The sequence below is a fragment of the Hydra vulgaris genome, chromosome 13 (genome assembly GCF_038396675.1).
Source record: "Hydra vulgaris chromosome 13, alternate assembly HydraT2T_AEP".
Classification (NCBI taxonomy): Eukaryota; Metazoa; Cnidaria; class Hydrozoa; order Anthoathecata; family Hydridae; genus Hydra; species Hydra vulgaris.
The window spans coordinates 11,251,021-11,275,843 of NC_088932.1; the positions used below are offsets into that span (position 1 = coordinate 11,251,021).

Sequence of the window (24,823 nt, forward strand, 5' to 3'; positions counted from 1 at the left end):
ACCTTGAATTCATCTCTTGAGATATTAGACAAGGCGAAACTGATCTAATATCCTCAGTATTGTCATCAAGGTAACTTCCAAACGAATCTTTCTTTTCATCAAGAAAATTTTCTTGACTCTCCTAGTAAAAACAAATGTATAAACATTCCTTAAACTTAAATTAATATTTTAAATATACTCTTTTTGATGATAATCTGCATTTAGCAGATTATCTCCAAAAAGAGTTTGTCTATTTTAAAGTCTGCTTTAATTTTTCATTTAGTTAATCATTTTTTTACTCTTGTGTATTTTGTGTTCTTGTTTAGCTCTTTGATATATCAAGAGCTTTCATCTAATGCACTCTTTAAGATTTTAATTTTAATTAAATATTGTTTCCATTATAACAATTAACAAATCAGCAGTAGAAGGAAATTCGTATTTTTTTTAGGTTACTTATTTTAGTTGTTATGTTGTTAGTAACTATAGCTACAAAAATAATAGAGTTTTGTTTTAAAATAAATAAAAGGTGACAGTAATTAAAATAGGTTACTTGCTTCATTTTTTGTTTGCTTTTTATTACTCAGCTTTAATAATTTATTAGCTGCTTGCTTCTTTTTTTCTTTCTTTTCTTTTCTTTTTTTTTTAAATAAATTTATCTCCCCAAAGCTCCAAATGAATAACAAAAGTCACTACAGTCAGGGAGACTGCTCAATTTATTTTTTATTAAAACTAAATATATAAGTGGAGCAGTTAACTAGGGCACTTCTAGAAAAAATCAAAATCAAAATAAGCATCTTGTTGTAAAGACCGGAAAAAAAAGTTTTTTGTAAAAAAGACAGACATTAAAACATCTGCATCAGAAAACACCTACCATATCATAAAGAATTAACTCCTTTTCTTCTCTACATACATCTTCTTCACTAATATCTTAAAATTTGTAAAAACCTTATCATAAATTATATCAACATGAAAAATTAACTTAAAAAAGCTTAAAAATCAAAAACAAGTTATACTAAAAAAACAAAAATTTAAACACCTAACAATCATACCATCATTATGAGAAAAATCACTATCATCGTATTGAGCCCAAGGATTAATTGGCATTTCAACATCCACCGCTGTTTTGAGTCTTTTATCTGCATGAGGAGAACAAGGAGTTTTCGAAATTAGAGGAATTTTTTTTTTTGGATTTGGTGTTATTTTTGGAGATCCATTTTCAGAAATATTTTTTGTCAAACTCAAAGTAAGCAAGCTTGAAGTAGAATTTTTTCTTGGAGAAAAGTTTTTAATATTTTTGGAGTTTTCATTTAAACTCATTTCAAAATCTGAGTCATCACTTTGTAAACAGCTCGTTCGCCTCATAAATTTGCTCTTATTTTTTCTTTTAGATATTTCAGAATTAACTGAATATTTAACTGATGTTGTACTGCCGGAATCACTGGTATCACCAGATAATTTCAAGTCATCCCTATCAAGTTTAGATAATTTTTTAAAAGAAGTTTTTAAATTTGAAAACATTTCATTTTTCTTTATTTCATTATTAGATAGTGATATATTGATATCATCATCTTGATATCGATTGACAACTTGATTTGGTGAAGGAAATAAATGATTGACAGGTTTATTTATTTCATTAACAACTATGTTATACCTCCACTTGTTTTTTGCAGATTTATCACAAAGTTTGTCATTAACTCGATCAATAAATGAACTTTTAGAAACATCATTAGCTAAAATTTGGTGAGAGCGACTAAGCGATAAATTATCAAGAAAATTCTTGTGAGTATCAATGGAATGTCCAAAGTTTTCTTTTATAATATTTTGATTATCATTTGCTGATGAAACATTTGTAACTTGACTAGATCCAATGTCATCCGTTAAATCAATAACAGTTGCTAAAATAAATGTAGGTAATAGAATGTTAAAAAACTTCTATAAATAATATAAAGTAAAAACTATAAGTAAAATAACAGAAAATAAAATAAGAATATATGTGGTTGAGAATAATAATAGTTAAATAAATAATATAAATAAACCATATATTTATATATATATATATATATATATATATATATATATATATACATATATATATATATATATATATATATATATATATACATATATATATATATATATATATATATATATATATATATATATATATATATATATATATGTATATATATATATATATATATATATATATATGTATATATATATATATATATATATATATATATATATATATATGTATATATATATATATATATATATATATATATATATATATATATATATATATATATATATATATATATATATATACATATATATATATAGGTGTTTCTTATTTGGGGTTGAAATTTTTTTTTTTTTCAGTGGGCCACCCACTGAAATGGTTCATTTTGGTGAGAAAATAAACGTGTATTTCAAGGGGAAAAAAACATTTTTACTGGGCGCTACCAGTCGTTGAAATTTAAGGCATATTTTACTATGCGCTCTTAGTTATTAACATAGGAAAAAATCATAAAACTGATGGAGACTGGTGATAAGGACTCATTTACTTGGTACACATTTATTTACTCATCAAAAACATCCATTTTCTGTCATTGCATTTCTACTTATTTAGTAAAAGACAGCAATAAACATGCTTTTTTACTTTGATTATAGGTTTATTTAAGACGATATTACTGTACTAAGTTTAATGGCTCATGAGAGTTGTCTTTTTTCTGTCAGGATATTTCTGTTTTTTATTATTTTTGAAATACCAACAACAGGAACTGCTTTTGCTCTTCGTTATTTGTATGTAATCTATTATATTTGTCCATTAGTGCTATGCCACGTTCTGCAATGTCGTTGACAACCTTCATGCTTTGAACAGTAAACTTTACAGTCTTGAACTCATCATCATGTTCCCATTGGCTCACACTGTTTTGAAAAAAGTGTGATGGAAGTCCTGTGATGCTGATAATCTTCGTGTATTAAACGTGACAAAGTCCTCCAGTTTCTTTTCTTGGATAACTGAGCAGTCCACAGTAGCCCGTTTCATAGGTATCTGATCTGAAAAATTGTTCAATGCTTAGACCATCTTGACCTTCATCTCAGGGCAAACCTCATCATCAAAAAAAGCTAAAGCAACAAGTTTCTCTGATAGGTAACAGAGATGCCCTTGTAACTTCTTCACAATTTTTGAGATCTCAGGATGCTGGGTCTTTTAGGCATCCAAGTCTTTCAAGAGCTGCAGATCAAGTCTAGGAGCTGAGGTTGCTTCAGGAGATCTGTACCAGGCTGTAATGTACAGTCGAACCGTGAAATAGAAAATATCCCTTATTCCCTTCTCCTCTCTTTTTGTCAACCTGAATTGGTCTCTAAACATCCAAATCTTCAATGCATAAATAGCTTTCGCCATCCAGCAAGCAGGGTGTAGAACGGCAGGAGCTCTAAATGAAATGCCCCTCAAAGGTACTCCTCCCAAAAAAACAATAGACAACTCCAAAAGTTCTTAGTAGTCATCACGAGGTTGAAAGATTTGTAGTTGATCTTTGCAAAAGACAATTTTTTCATCAGTGATATCGGTAAGAGCATTTGAAGCATTCTTATCAGACTGTGCTGTGTGGTACTTTGTATAATCAAATGAAACCCAATTTTTCAGAAGTCTTTTAAGGAGTGGTATATCAGGTCCACTTGAAGGGTCGAGACAGCAAAACTACTGCTTCCAAAATAATTTCCAGAATGTGGTAACGACATGCCAACCACAATATATCCTTCCCAAACTTCTGCACTAGAAGAATGCAAGCCCCATTTCTTAGCCTAGTATTGGCTGAAGTAGTATCAAAGCACATGCACTTTAGTTGATCGTTAATTCCCCATGCCACTGACACGTCATGCACTGCAGATGCCGCATTTTCATATGTTCCTGATGGTAGTTTTGGGACACTAAGAAGCTGCTGCATTCCTACTCCAGATACTAGAATTGGAAGTCGGTCAACAGTTTCTTGGCCGGAGATGTCAGCAAGTAATTTTCCATCCCAATGAATACATAAAGGTACTTCTGGTTTGAATTCCTTCCTTAAATCTTCTGCTATCTTCTTGCGGTGTTTTATTCGTTCCCTTCGAATAGAAGCTGGATTAACATTGTATTCTGTTGGATCATGACCAAAAAGTTGTAATGCCGGTGTTAACACAAGTGCCACCCCACGATCACTCAATTTAGCCACATCTAAATTAGCCGCCAACTTCTCATTAAGTATATTTTTCCTGCCACTGTCTAGGACACTTTGGAGCCGGTGTACCTGAAGTTGATGGCTCAGGGTCATCTTGGTTACCAGGCAAGGCATCTCCTTGAGTTATGTTATCTTCTTTAGGGTTATCTTCACCTTCAGATGATGATGAAAGAACAACTGTTTCTTCTCGAGATTTTCTTGCCAACTCCTCTCGATCCCTTTTTCAGTTCATTTCTTTTTGTCTTTTTCTTGATACTTCGTCTTGCTTTGTCAATTTCTTATCGACTGGACCCATTTCGCCTCTCCGAATTTTCTCTCTTTGGCATAATAGGAAGTCCTTATCCTCCTGAATAGTGATCATTTCCAATGCGTTGGCATGGGCAATATTGAATAGTTCTTCTAACCCTTCATTCTATTGGTTTTCCTTTTGTTTCAAATAATCTGAACGCTTAGCTTTATTCTCTTTATTTTTCTTCAACTTTTCCCATTCCTTGTAAATGTTTTCGATTTTATGGACAACGTGCTTCTTTAATTGCACTGGTATTCGGGCCTTTGACCAAACTTCAAAAACATCATTTGCTGTGGAATGTAATGCTTCCCTAATGCTTTGCTAGGCAATCTGCTTGTAATGGAAGAAAAGGGCCAACACTTCCCTTTTTGATGGAAGCATAACACTATCTAAAGAAGAGGATATCTGTCCAATAAGCCATATCTCCGTTTTCTTTCTGGTAGCTATCGTTGCACTGGTTGATGAAGCTACATGGTTGATGATTGTACAGTAGTTACACTAGTTTAACCTGCAAAAGGAACAATTAAGCTTTATAGACACAATTCTGCACACTAAAAGTAAAAAAAATTACTAGTTAAAAGAGGTTTGTACGCTAAGCATCAACCACTTTTGTTGCATAACATCATACGCAACATAAACATTTTTAGGGTACATTTGCGCAATACTGTAGGGTCGGATGAAAATTACGGGTGGCTGTAGGTGGATGTTGAAATTGGGTACCATAATTAAGTTTCTGTGTCAGATCTGTCAGAATTATTCAATTCCTTTTAAATTTTTTTCAACTTGATATACTTTTAAAAAGATTGTCACGAAATTGTAGACCGCAAACAAACTGAATTGGATATTGAAGCAGAAACGGAAACTGATGGAGAGACTGAAGGAGAATTTCTTACTAATTATTCAGAGGAAAAGATTGAATATGAAGAAAATATCAAAAAAGTCTAAAAAATTTGAATACTAATTAAGTTCTTAAAATATTGTTTTAATATGAAGTTCTAAAAGACACAAAATTTAAAGATCTTTGTGTACACAAAATAAACGGATCTTTGCGTACACAAAATTATGGATCTTTACATACACAAAATTTACGGATCTTTGCGTACACAAAATTACATAAGCATACACAAAATTTACAGGTATTTGCATGACAAAGGAGTGCTGCTCAACAACTACACTAGAAGAAACAGTGTTTTTGAGATAAAAAAAAAACATAATGTTGGTACCCAATTTTTTTTTTAAAAAAACACATTTTTTTACGCTTCAAAAAAAGATATTTAAGTTTCTGCGACAATATTATTCGATCAAATATTTGCAACAATAGAAAATAGTATCTGACCATAACTAAATGATTGCGCTACAATCAAGCAAGGAAAACCATCAAAATCAACATCCTTTTTTTAACGAAATTCAAGAAGCTCTGAATCAAAATCAATCAACAGTTTAGCTGTTGAGATGTCAAGAAAAATCAAAACCATTATCAATCAATTAAGAGAATATGAAGCAACTGGTGTTAAACCTGAAACCATTTTGAAACTTGAACTAGCCCAAGGGTTGAATTAAGCGATCGCAAAATGCAAAATCTGGAAAAATATTTGGTCTTCAAAATTTTGATTTGTGCAAAATGGTGTTCTTTGTTTTCAAGGGGCAAATCAACTTAAATTTGTTAGCAAAAAAGTTATAAAAAGTAAAACAATAAACTTGACTACAAAAGTAATAACACTCTAATAACTAACTGCATTATAAAAGTAATAAAACTATAATAGTGTTATTACTTTTATAAAGCACTTATAACTTTTAAAGTTCATTCTTTGTTCAAACAACATAAGTAATCCCAAATTCTAATTGAAGTAGAAAAGCATCTAGAAAAGTAGAGTGGATATTCAAATAATATTTAAAATTTAAGGAGCTTATACAACTTTATAAAAATGTACTGTATAAAAAGTTTAGCATCATGAAAAATGTTACTAATGGTCTGTAAAAATGTGTATCAATTTTAAAATCAACCAATAAAAAATTTTTATTGGTTTTTATCTAGTTGTTTAATAATATTTAAATATCCGCTTTATTTTTTCTAGATGCTTTTCTACTTTAATTAAAGTTTGGGATTACTAATGTTGTTTGAACAAAGAATGAACTTTAAAAGTTATAAGTGCTTTATAAAAGTAATAACGCTATTATAGTTTTAATACTTTTATAATGCAGTTAGTGACAAGAGTGTTATTACTTTTGCAGTTGTAAGTTTATTTTTTCGTTTTGTTTTTTATAACTTTTTCGCTAACAAACTTATAATAGTTTGCTACTTGAAAACAAAGTACACTTTGCGTAAACTAAAATTTTGAAGACCAGATATTTTTCCAGTTTTTACAAATCAGGATCGCTTAATTCAACCCTTGTAGCTGTCCACCGAATTCAAGCCATTTATTAGATAAAATCTGTTCGCGAAAGAATTGTGATAAAAAATATTAAAGTCCTAAGAAAAAATATAAACTTTTTTAAAAACTTACAATGAATTATAAATTGAAATATAAAATATCAAAAAAATAAATACAAGAACAATGTTTAATTGTCAACTTGATAGTTTAATTTTTTATTTTATAAAAAAACATTATTAAAACATTGATTTTTTCTTGACTCCGACGGAGTTTTTCCTCCATTTCTCTTGACTCCTTTTTTTCTTGATTTTGGATTGTTGGATATATATATATATATATAAGGGGCCATTCTAGGAAAATAATTTGGGCAGCAGTCCCCCTGTGTTGATGCCTTTCCATAAGAAAATTTGCCATATGTAGGCATTCTTTTGCGAAAAAAACAATATTTACTGTAAAAAAAAAAAAAAGTCCTTAACTTCAAAAAAGTCCTCAATTTCTGAATATGGGTGGTGCCCAAATATGGTCGACACGGTCAAAAATATGGTCGAAAATGGTCTAGAAAAGCCCTTGTATATATATATATATACATATATATATATATATATATATATATATATATATATATCCTCATCATCATCATCATCATCATCATCAGGTCAGCTGATCTTTAGGTCAGGTTATCCAGCTACTGGTAATAAGTAGCCCAGTACAACCTGCTTCATGTCCTGTTGCTTTGTAGGATACGATTTTTTAGGCAAAGGCTAGGAGAAGTAAACTCTGACTTAAAACACCCCTGCCTTGGTGCTCTTGGTTGAGTAAAGTCTAGAGATGGTATCTCGATAAAAATACTCATTTTGGGCAAATGTACACTCCATCCAGCTACTGTCTTGTAGAAGGCCTCCTAGGCAAACACTTAAGGAGTAAACAGATTTTATCTGTTGACCCTTCACACCCCTTCTTCATATATTAGGCTTGTGTAGATAAATTTATAATAAATTGTTTCCAGTTTAGGATATTGAATGCTGGATCATTTTGACTGAATGCATGGGTTTTGCTTGCGTCTCTGCTTTTATGACTAGACAATTCATTCCATTAACTCCTATTGAGAGTACAGCTCTAAGTTTCATGGTTCTGAGGCCAGCTGGCGGTAAGGTTTCCCGAACTCTGTGGTAACTCTCAGTTTTCCCTGTTTGTACTTTTGGTGTGCATTGTAGAGGCAATGCTTGGCGTCCTTTCTTACAACTTAGGGTTTAATAATATTAATGAGGTAATTGCTTGGATTATTAAAAAGTGTACTGAGTACTATCTGCGCTTGAGTCAAGTTCTATAACAAATTTATGACTAAATGACTAAAGTACCAAAAAACAATAAAACACAACCATCATCATCACCAAGTTCTATAAATCTATCATTCATTAACATTCGTGGTCTTCAAAGTAACTTTTCTTCTGTTGAGTCTTATCTCTTGCAAAGTTCACCAGACCTACTTGCCCTTTGTGAGACTAGTTTGAGTTCAGTTGTTTCATCTTTTGATCTAAGTGTTGATGATTATCTTCTTTTAATTCGTAAAGACTCTAATAGTCACATGCTTGGCCTGGGCATTTACATTCATAAGAATTTGCCCATTTGACGGGAAACTAGGATTGAATCTACCGATTATTCTTTTATGTGCTTTCGCTTAGCACCACTTCACTCTATCACCTTTCCCTTTATACTATATCACTCTCCTTCATGTCATGACTGCACTCTTTTCGATGCTATTTCTGATCAAATTAAGCAAGCCCTTTCTATTTATCCTTCAGCCAAATTGTTGTTGTTCGTGACTTAATGCTCATCACACTGAATGACTTGGCTCTAGTGTCAGTGACTCTGCAGCCATTAAGGTCCACAACTTTTGTCTTTCTCAACCTTTAACACAAACAGTCAACTTTCCAGACAATCCAAATCATTTACCTTCTCTACTAAACTTTTGTCTTGTTTCTGATCCTAGTCAGTACTCAGTTTCTTCACATTCACCCTTAGGTGCTTCTGATCACAATTTGATCTCTCTAAAACTATTATCTCATTCTTCTTCATCATTAGAATCCCCTTATCATCGTAGCTCTTACAACTACCTTAAAGCTAACAGGGACTCTCTCTGTGATTTTCTTTGTTACCGTCCTTGGATAGAAATCTCTTATCTTCCTGCTGACAAATGTGCTTCTTACATAACTTCTTGGATTCAAGCTGGCACGGAATCTTTTATTTCCTCTCAACAATTCCAATTCAAGCCTCACTATTCTCCACGGTTTTCCTGTCATTGTACCGCTGCAATTACCAATCCTAACAATTACATTCATATCTATCAGCACAACAATCCAGACTAACAATCCAGACTAACTAATCCAGACAACTCCAGATAACAAGCATCTGTTTACTATTACTAGAAACCATTGTTGAAAAGTTTTTCAGGTCACAAAATCTCGTATTTTATCTCAAAAATTAGGCTCACGTGACTGATTCATGGAGAATCTGCTATCTGCTATTCCACCTCTCTTGTATGGTTTAGATTTTGTCACCTCGCCTAAAGACAAAGCGAATTGTTTGCTAAGAACTTTTCATCAATCTAATCTCACAAGTCGCACTCTACCTGATATAGCCGACAAACAGGTTGATCCATTGCTTGACATTAGTATCACTCCAGCCTCTGTATCTAATGTGATTACCTGCTTAGACTCTTCTGCAACTTGTAATTCGGAAAACATACCTGTTATAATTTTGCAGAAGTGTTCTCCGGAGCTGTCATCTTTCATTGTCATTCAAAACTATTTAACAATGGCTTTTCAGAGTCTTGTTTTCCAGCCTGCTGGAAAGCAACATCTTAATTAACAATGTAATTTTTAATTACATTGAAAACAAATAACTTCAACACGTTTATCTTTACTAACGTTTTTATATTAGCAAAATGCATTTAAATTAAGTAGCTTATGATACTATTTAAAGTATCATTGAAAGTTGCATAAATTTTTTATTTATATTATCTAAATATATAAGATTTTTCTATAAGTAAATTAAAAAAAATAAAAACTATAAAAAAAAAATTAAATTAAAGCAGTCTCTTTAAAATTAATTTAAAACTTTGAACAGTGGTTTAATTTAAAAAAGGTTTCTTTTTTAAAAAAACTTTATATAAGAATCATTAAAGTTAATTAATTCGAAAAGTAGAAATATTTTGTTGAGAAAAAAAAAAAGACAAACTTTTTGAAAGCCATTTGAATTAAAACTTTGATCTTTACTTATGTTTTTAATGGGTGAACAGTAAAATTTGAGATTTTTTAACGGTTTTTCCTTTAGAATTTTTTTTTTGTGTGCACTGATTCATTTATTGTTTCTATTTTAGAGCCCACTCTCTGTAGCTGCTGCTAGCAATTTTATTAAAATATTCTTACTATTTTGTAATCTACATCAAAATGAAGCATGAAAGTTTGATTGATCGTGTGTACAGGTATTGTGATTCGCATTTCAAGGAAGGTAGAAAAGTTGAAGTGGATCATTTTTTGAAAGAAAATCACCCAAGAGCAAACATTTAAAGATACATTTCAATGTAGGAAAAAGGCAAATCAAAACTGCATGTTGTTGGTTCTGGTCGAAAAGCTAAAATAATGACTAAAACCAATATTACCAAGTTGAAAAGCATGATTGATGGTCGTTCCGGCATTTCAACCCAACAAATTGCACGAAAGCTAAAGTGCAGCTAATCTCACATTGTGTATACAATTCAGCAGCACAAATATTGTTTACCGAAAAAAACAGACCATTCCAGCCGTACTGCTGTTTAAGTTACAAACATGTTGTGGCAGATTGTGTAGAAAATTTTATGGGTGTGATTTCATAATTGATGATGAATCATACTTAACATTTTTTGATGATGAATCATACTTAACATTTTCTCACTCTGATAAGAACTCAAACATTGGGTATTGGTCAAGCAATCCAAAAGAAGTTTCTTGTGGTGTGAAATACAAGTCCAAGGCAAAGTTTGAAAAGAAAATGCTTATGTGGTTAGCAATTTCACCTCGAGGCACCTCAACACCCTATTTTGTTCCTTCGGGCCTTGCTGTCAAACAAAATGTGTATTTGAAAGAGTGCATTATCAAAAGACTGATGTCTTTTATTAAAAAAATCATCCTAAGGGTAATTTTGTGTTTTGGCCTGACTTGGTTTCGGCCCATTATGCTAAATCAGTGACAAGCTACTTGATCTCAAAAAGCATCACTTTTGTACAAAAAGCCGATAATCCTCCTGCAGTGCCTGAACTTCGCCCACTTTTGGTCAATTTTGAAGGGAATGGTTTATAAGAACAATTGGCAGGCTACTTCAGTTGATGAATTAAAACAACGGATCAAGTATTGTCTGAAGAAAGTAGATAAAAATGCTGTACAGAATATGTGTGGAGGGGTGTATCGAAAGCTTGATTTTGTAAGATGAAACAGTAAATCAAGTTTATTGCAACTTAAAAAATAAATTATATGATTATAAATCTACAAGCTGTTTTTTATTTTATCAAAAAATATTGATCCACTGTAAAGTCAGAGCCTTTCAAAAAAAATCTCAAATTTTACTGTTCACCGATTATATTATTGAAACGCATTTAAATAAAGTAACAATCATTGCTAATTATTTTTTACAAAAATATTAATGAACAATTATTATGTATTTTTTTTATATTTGTGTTAGTATTTTTTATTATGCCTTTAAATAAAATTAAAAAAATCATATCAACTTTTTAAATCAACGATTTAATTATTTTTTCTTTTGTTAAAGTTACTGAGAAGCCTTGCTAAGAATCTTTTTTTAACTTTTAAATGTGCTCATTTGTTAAACAATTGTTGGATTTGTTAAACAATCGTTGGATGTAAGTTGTTACTTTATTTAAAAAGCTTTTCGCATAATATTAAATTATAAAAACATTAGTAAAGATAAACGGTTCAAAGTTATTTATTCCAAATGTAATTTAGATAATCTTATTGTTATAGTTTATTATTTATTTTAGTTTTAGTTTTTTAATTTAGTTTTAATTAAATTATTTTTATTTTAGTTTTCATTATATTTTTTACGAAGATTTATTTGCATCTTTTACGATAAGTTTTTTTAAAGCGCCTTTATAGTTAAGTTAAGATCATTTTTTTTAGGGTCTTTTTAAAATGTATACAATCTTTCAAAACATATTAACAGCCGTGATCAAGTTTTCCAAATCATAGAGTATTTGCGTGGTCATATTATGACATGAAACCGCACACCTTCCTGGCCAAGCCTGTTATTCCTATTTTCAAAAATTCTGAAGAGCGATCTATCTCATCTAACTACCATTCCATTAGTCTACTTACTATCATAAGCAAAGTTTTTGAGTCTTTAATTAATAAACACTTAACCTATCATCTTAAATCTAATAACTAACTTTCTGATCGCCAATATGGATTTCGATCGTCTTGTTCTACTGCTGATTTGTAAACTATAATAATTGATACATTTTATCGTGCATTAGACAGTGGAGATAGTGTATTAGATAGTGGAGAGGCTAAGGCTATCATTATCAACATTTCTAGTTCTGTAGTCTTAGCCCTGTAAGGAAAACTGGATGCAAAAAGTTAAAAAAAATAGCGAATGGCAGCTCAAAACATAGGCAGTCGATCAACATTAACATGCTGGTTACTTTCAGTCGTTCTTTTGGCAACCGAATAAAACTCAAAGTGTACACCCATGAATGGTTTCATGAATTAAATCATACTTTATTAATTAAATCATACTTCTTTAAATGCGTTTTAAAGGTTTCTTTAAAATAATCATAAGGAATAAAATCTTCATAGTTTAAAATATGGTTTTATTACACAGGCCAACAAAATTTTACTTCTTTTTTTTTTTTTGCATACAATATGTTTTTCTTATAGTATTCCTTATTCTGATTTTAAACTCTTTTTTTTCCATCACCGCAAGTTTTAAAGATATTAGGGTTCAAATCCCTAATATTTGAGGTAAAATCCCTAATATTGTCAACAAAAAAAAACTTCTTCAAAAGGATGTCAACCTGGATCTCAAAATGCTACTTTTGAGACTCAGGTTGACATATTTTTGGAAAGGTTTTTTTTTGACAATATTAAGGATTTTACCCTAAATATTTGGGATTTAATATCTTTACTAATATCTTTAAAACTTATATACTTTAAGACTAATATCTTTAAGACTTGAGGTGATAGAAGGAAAAGGATTGCATATTAGAAATCAGAATGACTAATACTATAAGAAAAACATGTTGTATGGAAAAAAAAAAAAAAAGTAAAATTTTGTTTGCCTGTGTTATGAAACACTCTTTTGTAAGTAATAACTGTCTGTCGCCCTCCCGGGTTACTGAAAGATATTTTTTCTAAATTTTAGTTGAACTTTGCGAAAATGAGTTGTTTTATTCCATCGAATGACCATGATATTATGTATATGGTTGCACGGTTGGAAGAGCAATGATGTACAAGGGCAATGGTTTACAATATGCAATTTAAAAGGGCAATGGTTTACAATGATTAACTTTAATAACTAAAAAAAAATACTGCCATTTTTGTTGTGAAAATGATTTTGCTTTTAGATGGTTGGATCTTGATGTGAAAATGTTTCAATTTTTTAGATGGTTAGAGATCTTATAGTCTGTTGTTAATCTTGAGTTAACAAAGCGATAAAAAAATCGACAAGCTATTTTATAATTGCTACAAATTGAGCCTTTCAGGTAAATGGAAAATATATTTTTATATGTATTTGAGTTCTAAAATTTAACAACATATTGGTATACTTACACTTTATATTTTGTTGATAAACAGAAAGACTTAATTTTGCAAAATTTATCATTTTTACAGTTAATAAAAACCACTTAAAATTTTAAATAGAATTATCCAGAAAGCAGTTCTACAAAAATAAGGCAATTTTAAAAAAATTTGATAAAACAAACCTGGCATTTCTTCAGCACTTTCATCTTTATTATAAATGACTTTCTCTAACGAATTTGCTAAATTATTTGGTGCAACAAGAGGGGATACCCTAGCCACCTGTTTTTTCACAATGCCACTATCATAGCTGAGAAAATAAATTTTTTTACAACATTTTATAAATTATGATTGTACAGTTTATACACACACATATATATATATATATATATATATATATATATATATATATATATATATATATATATATATATATATATATATATATATATATATATATATATATATATGTATATATATATATATATATATGTATATAGATATATATATATATGTATATAGATATATATATATATACATACATATATATATATATATATATACATATGTATATATATATAAATATATACATATATATGTATGCATGTATGTATATATATATATATATATATATATATATATATATATATACATTCTCTGTTTCCTGTATGAAAAATAGACAAACTTTGATGTGATTAAAAAATCATTAGACTAAATACCTTATAAAAGAAGTCACAAATTTTTCTAATCAATAATTTTATGTATTAATTGTAAATGCAAATTAAAACATATTTTCATAATTATTTTAACTTTCATCCATAAATTAAAACAAGTCAATTGATGTAATTCTTTTATCAATAAAATCATTTAATAATTTTATTTTAATTACTATTTATTTTATAAATTAATCTCTAATAAAGTTAATTTGTATTTTATTTTTACCTATTTATTTTCTGCAACCATTTGTTTTCATTACCCTAAAATTAGCAAATAAAAATTACTTATACTACATATATATATATATATATATATATATATATATATATATATATATATATATATATATATATATATATATAGAGAGAGAGAGAGAGAGAGAGAGAGAGAGAGAGAGAGAGAGAGAGAGAGAGAGAGAGAGAGAGCCGGCTCAGGAAACATGTATTATGTGCGCGAGAATAAGTTAGGCACCTTTTAGATTTAAATTCCAAGCGAACTCGCAAGTGTTAGCTTGCTTGCGAAAAATGCATTTTTTTTTTTAAATCTTAAAACAATACATACTACAAATAAAATAAAGTTCTTAACAATTTTATTGATTTTAAACATATTTTTAGTAAGAAACACGTCTAACTTTAGATTTTGCAAATTTTAATCTTAAAGTATCAATATACACAGATTCAGCAATTTTGTTATTAATGGAAATTATTGATAAACCATTTAAACATTCCTGGCCCATTGGTAATCGTAAACAGTTTTTTACAAATTTCAATTTGGAAAAACTACATTCCCCTGTACTCACTGTTACCGGTAGTGTTAATAATATTCATAGGGAAATACAAACATTAGAAAACAGTTCTTCAAGCTGACTATCATAGATCCATTTAAGCGCAGATTCCAGTGATTTTTTCCCATCAAATTTCTGTGATAACAAATTGAGTTCCAGATAAAAATCCTCTGAATACACATCTTTTGATTCACCATGAGTCAATACTTTTTCCAGTAATCTGCATTTATTAATTATGTCTTCTCCTATTTTATCAATATCTTTGATATCATACAAAAACTTGAACAGTTCTACTGTACTTGAAAAGCTTTCAAATCGTTTATTTATTGATTCTTTAGCTATTTTAAAAAGAACATCAAAAAATTGCTTTTTGAATTTTTGGTTTGTTTATATAACACCATCTTCTTCAAAAGGTTCATCATCAAAAAATCTTTTCCTTTTTCTTGCTCTTTTATGTGAAATAGAACTGAATTTGTCAGTCAAATTTGCATCATTAGCTAGAATTTTGGCTTTTGAAATATATAGTTTGTAAGAATCTTCAGTGTATTTAGTAACAAAAAAATTGATAGTTTTCTTTAATGCATTTGCAGCAGTCTTCACATCTACAGTTTGATATTGTAATAGTTTGCTAGTACAATTAATTTTAGTTAATATATTGTGCCAAACCACACCACCACATATGAATTCGAAACTGTTTAACTTTGATGCAAGTGATTCAGGAGTTAATCTAGTAATAGAATCTTTTTCAATGTTAACAACTTCTTTCAATGCACAATAAATTTCATTTAATCCAAATTTTAGAGCACGAACAGCATTCACATAACTTTCCTATCTGGTAGTACTTAATGACTTTACTGTTAATTTGCAACATTTTGATTCATAAATTTGCCAACGCAAATGTTTGCCAATGCTTTGTAGTGGCAGAGAAAAAACTATACATTTCATAATTTCTAAACATCCTTGGACTCCATTCACAACAACCAAATTCAAGGAGTGACAGACACAAGAAATATAAAAGGCTCGTGAATTTATATCAGTTATATGCTTCTGTACACCAATTATTTTACCTTTCATATTGGATCCATTATCATACCCTTGTCCACGAATATCCACGACAGATAGATTATTTGATTCCAATGAATTCAAAATTTCTTCAGTAAGTCCTAATCCAGTAGTATCTAATACATTTATGAATCCTATAAAACATTCTTGAATTGTGACACTGATAACCTGGTTATCCAATTGTTTTGCAATGTTAATGTAACGTATAACAATAGACACTTGCTCTTTAAGACTATTATTGGGTGTACAATCTACAATAATGGAAAAATACTTAGCTTTTTTTATCATACTTAAAATTTTATCTTTTGCTGCTTTGCTAATTAATTGAATTAAATCTTCCTAAATACTCTTTCCCAAATAATGTGTTTGATTAGGATTCTCAACTGCTAAATGTTTTCCATCACTGGATTAAACTTTGAAAGTAGTTCTACGATTTTTAAGAATTTCCCATTATTTTCTGAAAAAATTTGGTCTAATGATCCACGAAATGCCATATTTTCAGAAGCCATTATCAAAATTATATTGATAATTCTTTTAATAACACAGTCACAATGTTGTATTTCAGTAAGGTACATTTTTCAGTAAGACAATCAATATTTCGAGATTTACTAAATTTTTTCTTCAAATCTATCCACTTCCCAAATGAATCGTAGTGCTCTGCACTGCTTTCATGTCTTTTTAAAATGAGTGTCATGTATCTCCAGTCATTTGTTTCAGTTTTCACTAAACAAGAAGTAATGTTACTAAACAATTTACAACAAAAACAAAATACTTTGTCTGATTTAAGCGAATAAACGAGCCAAGATCTGTTGATTAAGTTTCCATTAGGAGCTTTGCAATAAAAATGTACATAGTTAAATGATCGGTTTTGATAATCTTTTGGGTAAGCAGTAACAGAAAATTTTGTAGCTCCTTTTGTAACTATGTCTTGAATTAATATAGTGGACAAATTTTATGGCTAATTCACTAAATCGTCACAGTTGTTTTTATTTACATCAACAGCCAAATTCATGTTATTGTTTAAAGGTTCGATTTCCAAATTCAATTTCAAAATTGCATTACTTTCACTACATCCTTGATTAAAGTTTTCAATTCCAATTATGTTCATTTCTCCTTCATTTTGTTTTTCACTTTCTTTCTTGTTTTAATTTGGTTTCTCATATTCAATTTCATTCTCTACCGCTGTTGGAAGAAAATTATGAAGAGTTTTCTGCTTTTTGAATGCTTCTGCTTGTTTTTTTTTATCTTTTTAATTTATTTTGCCAACCAGACAATTTTTTTTTTTTGATCCATTTTATTTTAGGATAGTATAGATTTGTTGCTATTTTGAATCACCTATCAATAAAAAAAATACAAAATAGTACACAAGGATTACTTTCGCGTAATAAAGTGCAACAGACTTAGTACTTTTTGCTAGGATTTTTTGTTTACTTTTCATTTGGTTTAATGCAAGTTTTTTAATATTTAATGCCTTTATAATACCTTCTTATTTTTATAATAAATACAATAAAAATCATTTTTTTAAATTTAATTCATTGGAACTATCAAAAATATACAAAAAGCAACTCATTATGCAATGCGTCATAACCTGAAACCGCACTATCTGCATCAAAATAGGCAGTTCTAATAGTAATAATGCAGTTTTACTAGCTAGATCTACTATTGCTAACAAAAAATAATTATGTACAAAAAATAACAAAAAATGTGTAAAAATAATTATATAAATAATAGACTAACAAGGAGATTTGTATTTTTTTTATAAAAACATTCAAGAAAATGTTTTTTAAATCTGGAAAATAAGGTGCAGATATGTCATTCACAACTGACAATAGAAATTTAAGGAGGGGACCTATTATAGTAAAGCTAGCATTAATGTTGGCCTTCTTGTCCAGAAGTAAACATAAAATGTAAACTTTTGTCTGATTGGTTAGCAGAAAACATTGAAAAAAAAACTGATTGGGATTGGACAAGGGGCATAACTTAGTTTTTACAAAAATGGACATAGTACCTTGTGCATTTTTAGTTATAGATCTAGAAAGAAGGCCTATATATTTTAGTTAGAGATCTAGAAAGAAGGCCTATATATTTTGTTTCTAAGCAGAATTTTAATTTTGCTACTTTTTAATGCTGCGCTTGTTTAATTGCTTTTTTTTTTTGTTGTTTAATTGCTTTTTGTTTAATTTTTTTTGTTTAATTGTTTAATTTTTTTGTTTAATTTGTTAAATTAATTAATTTTAAAATGCTTAATTTTGCTACTTTTTAATGCTGCACTTCACACACGCTACAAGCTGGCTCTGCATATATATATATATATATATATATATATATATATATATATATATATATATATATATATATATACATATACAGTGGGGGGCAAAAAAAAGCCACACTCAATTTTTTGATAAAAAAAAATGTCTTAAACTCATATAATAAAAGTAATTCAGGACAATTTTTAAAAAAATGTCTATAATATTATTGTACATTACATGTAATGAAAAGAAAATAGGATTTGTAAAGTATTTTTCAAGTAGCTATATTAGTACTTAATTGGCCATCCTTTGTTTCTTAAGACTACTTCTGCGCATCTAGAAGGCATATTATCTACAAGTCTTTTTAAAAAGTCATTTGGTAAAGCATTCCAACCAGCAAGAAGAATTTGGAACAGTTCATCTTTATTTGTTGCCCGACAATGTTGCAATTTTCTATTCAATATAGACCAAAGATTTTCTAATGGATTTAAATCAGGAGACTGTGCTGGCCAAGACATAACTGGTATCAATTTCGATTCCAGATATCTTTTATTCAACCGTGCTGTATGTTTGGGATCGTTATCTTGTTGAAAGATGTAGTCATTATTAGGGAAAAGTTCTTTTATACTTGGCCCAAGTTAATAAACTAAGATTTTGTGCTACAAATGCTGGTCCATGGTACCCTTCACCCGTTAAAGCTTTCCAACTTTGTGTGCACTTAAACAACCCCAAAAATTAATTTTTATGTGTCACATTTAATGGTTGCCTTGCATGTTTGGGGGTTGAACTTTTCCCCAATTAATTTCCAGCAGTGAGATTGACTATTATGGAACAACACAAAAGGAGACTCATCACTCCAAATAACTTTAGCCCATTGCTCACATGTCCAATCTTTGTGCTCAATGCACTACTTTAATCTTTTTTTACAAACGATTTCACTAACAAAAGGTTTTTTTACTTGCTTTCCAGCAAAAAACTCCCCTGATACTTTTATTTGACGAGATATTGTCCATTTTGAGATATTAGTAAGGTTCAATTCTAGCTTTATAACAGAACATGTGATTTTACGATCTTTTTTGACGGCATTAAGATCTTCCTTTTTTGATGTTTTAGGCTTTCTCCCAGATCCAACAGACCTTTCAGCTGTACCAGTGTGCTTATACTTCTTCACCAATATACTAATAGTTGAGTTTTGTCATTTGAAACGTTTTCCAATGCTTTTGTGAGACTCTCCTTGGTCAGCAGCTTCATTAATATATCCAATTTCTACATATGTTGGTTGTTTTCTAAAATATTAAATGTGTTTGTATTAATCTGTCATTTAAAGATCTTATTTAAATAAATATTAGTGTATATATAAACATACCTTTTCTGCCCAAGGTTTTTCACTACCACATCCAATTTTTTTAGTTTTGTTTTCTTATACATTATATACTTAAAATCAAGAAAAAATGTTAGTGTGGCTTTTTTTTTGCACCCCACTGTATATATATATATATATATATATATATATATATATATATATATATATATATATATATATATATATATATATATATATATATATATATATATATATATATATATATACATATATATATATTATATAACTTTTTTTATTTAGTATTTAATTTGTGATTAATTTATACAAAAAAGGTAATTAAATTCTTACTAAAAGTAATAAGTATTTAATAAAAAAAGATGAAAATGTTCAATTTACCTTTATAGGTAAACTGTTGCTTAATATATTGCTAGTAGGAAGATTGATTGTAGGTAGAATCTTATTAGGTAGACTGCTGGCAGATGGACTACTGTTAGGTAGACTACAGATAGGTAAACTGTTTGTTAACAGACCAGTAGTAGGTAGACTGCTATTTCGGCGAAATTTAAAACCCCTAATAATATATAATATATATCATATATATATATATATATATATATATATATATATATATATATATATATATATATATATATATATATATATATATATATATATATATATATATATATATATAGATATATATATATATATATATATATATATATATATTTATATGATATATATATTAAATATATATATTAAATATATATCATATAAATATATATATATTAAATAGTAGTAGGTAGACTGCTATTTATAAATATATATATATTAAATAGTAGTAGGTAGACTGCTATTATTAAACCAGTAGTAGGTAAACTGCTATTTCGGCGAAATTTAAAACCCCTAATAATATATAATATATATCATATATATATATATATATATATATATATATATATATATAAATATATACATATTAAATATATATATATATATATATATATATATATATATATATATATATATATATATATATATATATATATATATATATTATATATATATATATATATATATATATATATATATATATATATATATATATATATATATATATATATATATATTTATATATGTAAATTATTTTAGTGTATTTTACAAATAGAGTGCTCAATGTCCTTAAAGAACAGAGCAATAATAAATTATTAAAATCACTAATCTAACTTTTTCTTCTACTTGAAGTTTCACCATTGCTGGATCATCAGGAAGAATTCCTGATGATCCAGCAATGGTGAAACTTTAAGTAGAAGAAAAAGTTAGATAAGTGTTTTTTACTAATTTATATATTTATATATATATATATATATATATATATATATATATATATATATATATATATATATATATATATATATATATTAGTAAATATATATATATATATATATATATATATATATATATATATATACATATATATATATTTACTAATAGTGTTACTATATATCTGAGGTGTTACTATATATAATTACTTTTGCAGATTCAGATTAGCACTGTCCTTAATATAATTTGCAGACTATGTTTTAAAATGCCATTTTCCAAACTGTCATGTTGTCAAAGATTTTTAATATTATACTGATCAACAAATAAAATTTTATTGTGCATATCTTGTTAACTAGGTGGTTTTTTAAAACAAATTAAATATGCTGATTTCAAATATGCAAACCATTTTTCACCATCACGTCAAGTTGTAAAGATATTTGGGTTCAAATCTTTAGTATTTAAGGTAAAGTCCCTAATATTGTTGAAAAAAAAATTATCCAAAAGTATGTCAACCTGGGTCTTAAAAGAAGCGTATTTTCATAGAGATTTTAAAAATGTTATTCATTTGTAATAAAAATAAGTATTTTTTGTATTATTGCTGAATAACATTCTGTTAAAAATTTTTTAAGAGTCTTTAGCATTTTTTTACATAATTTTTTTGCCAATAAGTTTTAAGGAAAAATATTTATGTTTTCTAAAATCTCTACGAAAATACGTTTCTTTTGAGACCCAGGTTGACATACTTTTGAACAACTTTTTTTTCGACAATATTAGGGACTTTACCTTAAATACTAAAGATTTGAACCCAAATATCTTTACAACTTGACGTGATGGTGAAAAATGGTTTGCATATTTGAAATCAGCATATTTAATTTGTTTTAAAAAACCACCTAGTTAACAAGATATGCACAATAAAATTTTATTTGTTGATCAGTGTTATCAGAAAAATATGGTAACTGTTTAAAAAGATTATAATATATTATAAAAATATAAGCTTACATAATTTATATCAAAATTATTTAACAGATTTATAATATAAAAATACAAATAGGAAAATAATATATTTACTACAATTTATTTTTAGTGTAAATAATTTAAAAGTTTTTCAAGAAAAATTTATATATATATATATATATATATATATATATATATATATATATATATATATATATATATATATATATATATATATTCACCAGCATCAAACTTCAATAATAAAAAGTTTAACAGTTAAAAATAAACATATAATAAAATGAGCATTCAGTATACATACTTAATGGTCACACTATCCATAATCCATTTAAACTTTATATTCTGTGAAAACTATAAAAGAAATTAATATTGGTATAAGTTAAATAAGTATGGCTAGAAGAATGAAAGAATTTGGAATGAACATTTGCTCCATGTTAATAGGATTTTTTTTTTAAATGAATAAACAAGTAAAAAATATATAAAAAGTATAACAAAATCAAAAATATTTAAGAAACACCAATTTTTTGTTGTTTCTTAAATATTTTTGTATCAGCTGCTATTTGAAATTTTTAGATAGTATTTTAGGTACCTTTCAAGTTAAGTAGAAACCAGAACTTAAGCATCCTGTATCTCTTAAAGTCAAAACATAGTTACAAGAAACAATAAGACAGAGATATAAGTGAACTACTTAAATATATTTAAATGAAAATGTGCAAATGAGCAATTGTCTTGTTATAAATTAAAAAAATACTTAATAGGTCTAGTCTTTTTATTTATCTTTAACTTTTTATTTATTTTAATTTCCAACTGTACTATAGGTCACCTATGGGAAAGTTAAGTTGCAGATATAAAGTATCAAAAATATCTTTGAAAATATATTTATAACACACACACATATATATATATATATATATATATATATATATATATATATATATATATATATATATATATATATATATATATATATATATATATATATATATATATATATATATATACAGTACTGTGAATAAGTTTTAGACCACTTACATTTTTTCAAAAAATCCCAGAGAACTCTTCTCTAATATTTAAGTTTTTAGTTCTAAATTATAAACTTATTAAAACACATGTATTTCACACAAAATATAGAACAATTACCAACTTAAATATTAGAGAAGAGTTCTCTGGGATTTTTAAAAAAACCATACTCTAAACATATTGTGCTTTGATTAAAATAATTTTTAATAATCACAATTTAATGATTGCGGTACCTACAATTTAACAATCACCAACTTAAGTTTAACTTGATATTTTTTTATTATGCAATAGAGTACTTTTTGTTTGAGCACTTTCAAAAAATCCGTAAAACAAAACGTTTTATTTTAGTTTTACTTTTTTTACTTTTAGTTAAATTTTAGTGAGTAAAATTTTTCGTATCTAATAATTTAATTTAATAAAACATGCTGCATTTAATAATTTTTCTATATATTCTGGAAAAGTTCTATATATACTCAAAATTTAGGAATTTAAAAGAGTTTTTATAATAGAAACTTTCTAAAAGAGGAGACTTACGTCTTTTTTCTGAAATCCTCCGGAGACTTATTTTTGGCCTCAAAATCCGGAGATATGGAAACCCTACCTTAGGATATCCACATAACCTTCCCCGGTGAGTGGCCCCCTTATTTTGATCAAATCACCTACTCCAGATGAAGATAAACAGCCCCAAACTTGTAAAGAGCCTCCTCTGTGTTTATTAGTAGGCTTTAAACACTCGGGTTGATAGGCTTCTTTAATTCTTCTTCTAACATATTGGTGACCTTTCATTCTAAAAACCTGATTAAACATTTCCTGGGCTCAATCTTTGTTTTGTTTTGCATATTTAAGTTGTTTTTCTTTATTGCCACACCGTAATAATGGTTTTTAAATTGCAACACACCCTCTTAATCCCAATTTAAGTATTTTTCCCAGTTGCTGTGGTAATGTCATTTGCCAGCTCGGTTGATGCTTTTTTTGTATTTCTTAAAGATAGGGTTTTTAAATATTTATTGTCATTTTTTGTTAGCTTAGGAGGTCTACCACTTTTCCTTCTATCTTCAAGGGAGCCAGTTTTTCTAATTTCTGTAACAGCATTCTTCGAATATCCTGTTTTGGATGTAGTTGTTATGACACATTGTTTTAATAAATAAACAAACAAATTCCTCATGTTTCCTCATCAATTTTGTTTATTTATTCAAAATAATATATTCTTTCAACTTATCTTATATATTATTAAAATTAAGTACGCTAAAAAAAAATTGCATAGGAAAAAAATTGTAAATACGTCTAATTATACAAGTGGTCTAAAACTTCTTCACAGTACTGTGTATACGTAAATACGTGTCTACGTAAATACATATATATATATATATATATATATATATATATATATATATATATATGTATATATATATATATATATATATATATATATATATATATATATATATATATATATATATATATATATATATATATATATATAAAATTTTATTTCATTTAAAAAAATAATAATAAACAAACAAACAAAAAAATAATGTAAACAATACATTAATGAAATATTCACATAAAAATTGATATAACTACGTAATTAGAATTCTTACTATGAAAAGGTTTTATTTATTTAAAATTATTAAAAAATTGTATAAAAATGATTTAAAATTTTCTTGCAGCTATTAGCTGCAGAAAAAAAAAATTTCCATTTATTAACACGCTAAATT

General features: G+C 27.7%; 1 protein-coding gene across 2 annotated transcripts in view; it reads right to left on the reverse strand.

Annotated features, from left to right (window-relative positions):
• The window catches only part of LOC100205617 (recQ-like DNA helicase BLM), a 70,698-nt gene extending 47,788 nt beyond the window's left edge, over positions 1-22,910 (reverse strand). Inside the window, exons 1-8 of one of the 2 annotated variants that reach the window (XM_065815415.1) lie at positions 22,837-22,910; positions 22,387-22,436; positions 20,187-20,361; positions 14,594-14,628; positions 13,837-13,961; positions 1,029-1,874; positions 851-906; positions 3-121 (exon numbers count right to left, since the gene is read on the reverse strand). In XM_065815415.1, coding sequence (XP_065671487.1) covers positions 3-121; positions 851-906; positions 1,029-1,874; positions 13,837-13,961; positions 14,594-14,628; positions 20,187-20,361; positions 22,387-22,406 — 1,376 coding nt within the window. In that variant the 5' untranslated portion in view covers positions 22,407-22,436; positions 22,837-22,910. Of the gene's footprint in view, positions 1-2; positions 122-850; positions 907-1,028; positions 1,875-13,836; positions 13,962-14,593; positions 14,629-20,186; positions 20,362-22,386; positions 22,437-22,674; positions 22,737-22,836 lie in introns of those variants that run through there. The other variant, XM_065815414.1, reaches the window with a different exon arrangement.
• Between the last annotated feature and the right edge of the window lie 1,913 nt (positions 22,911-24,823).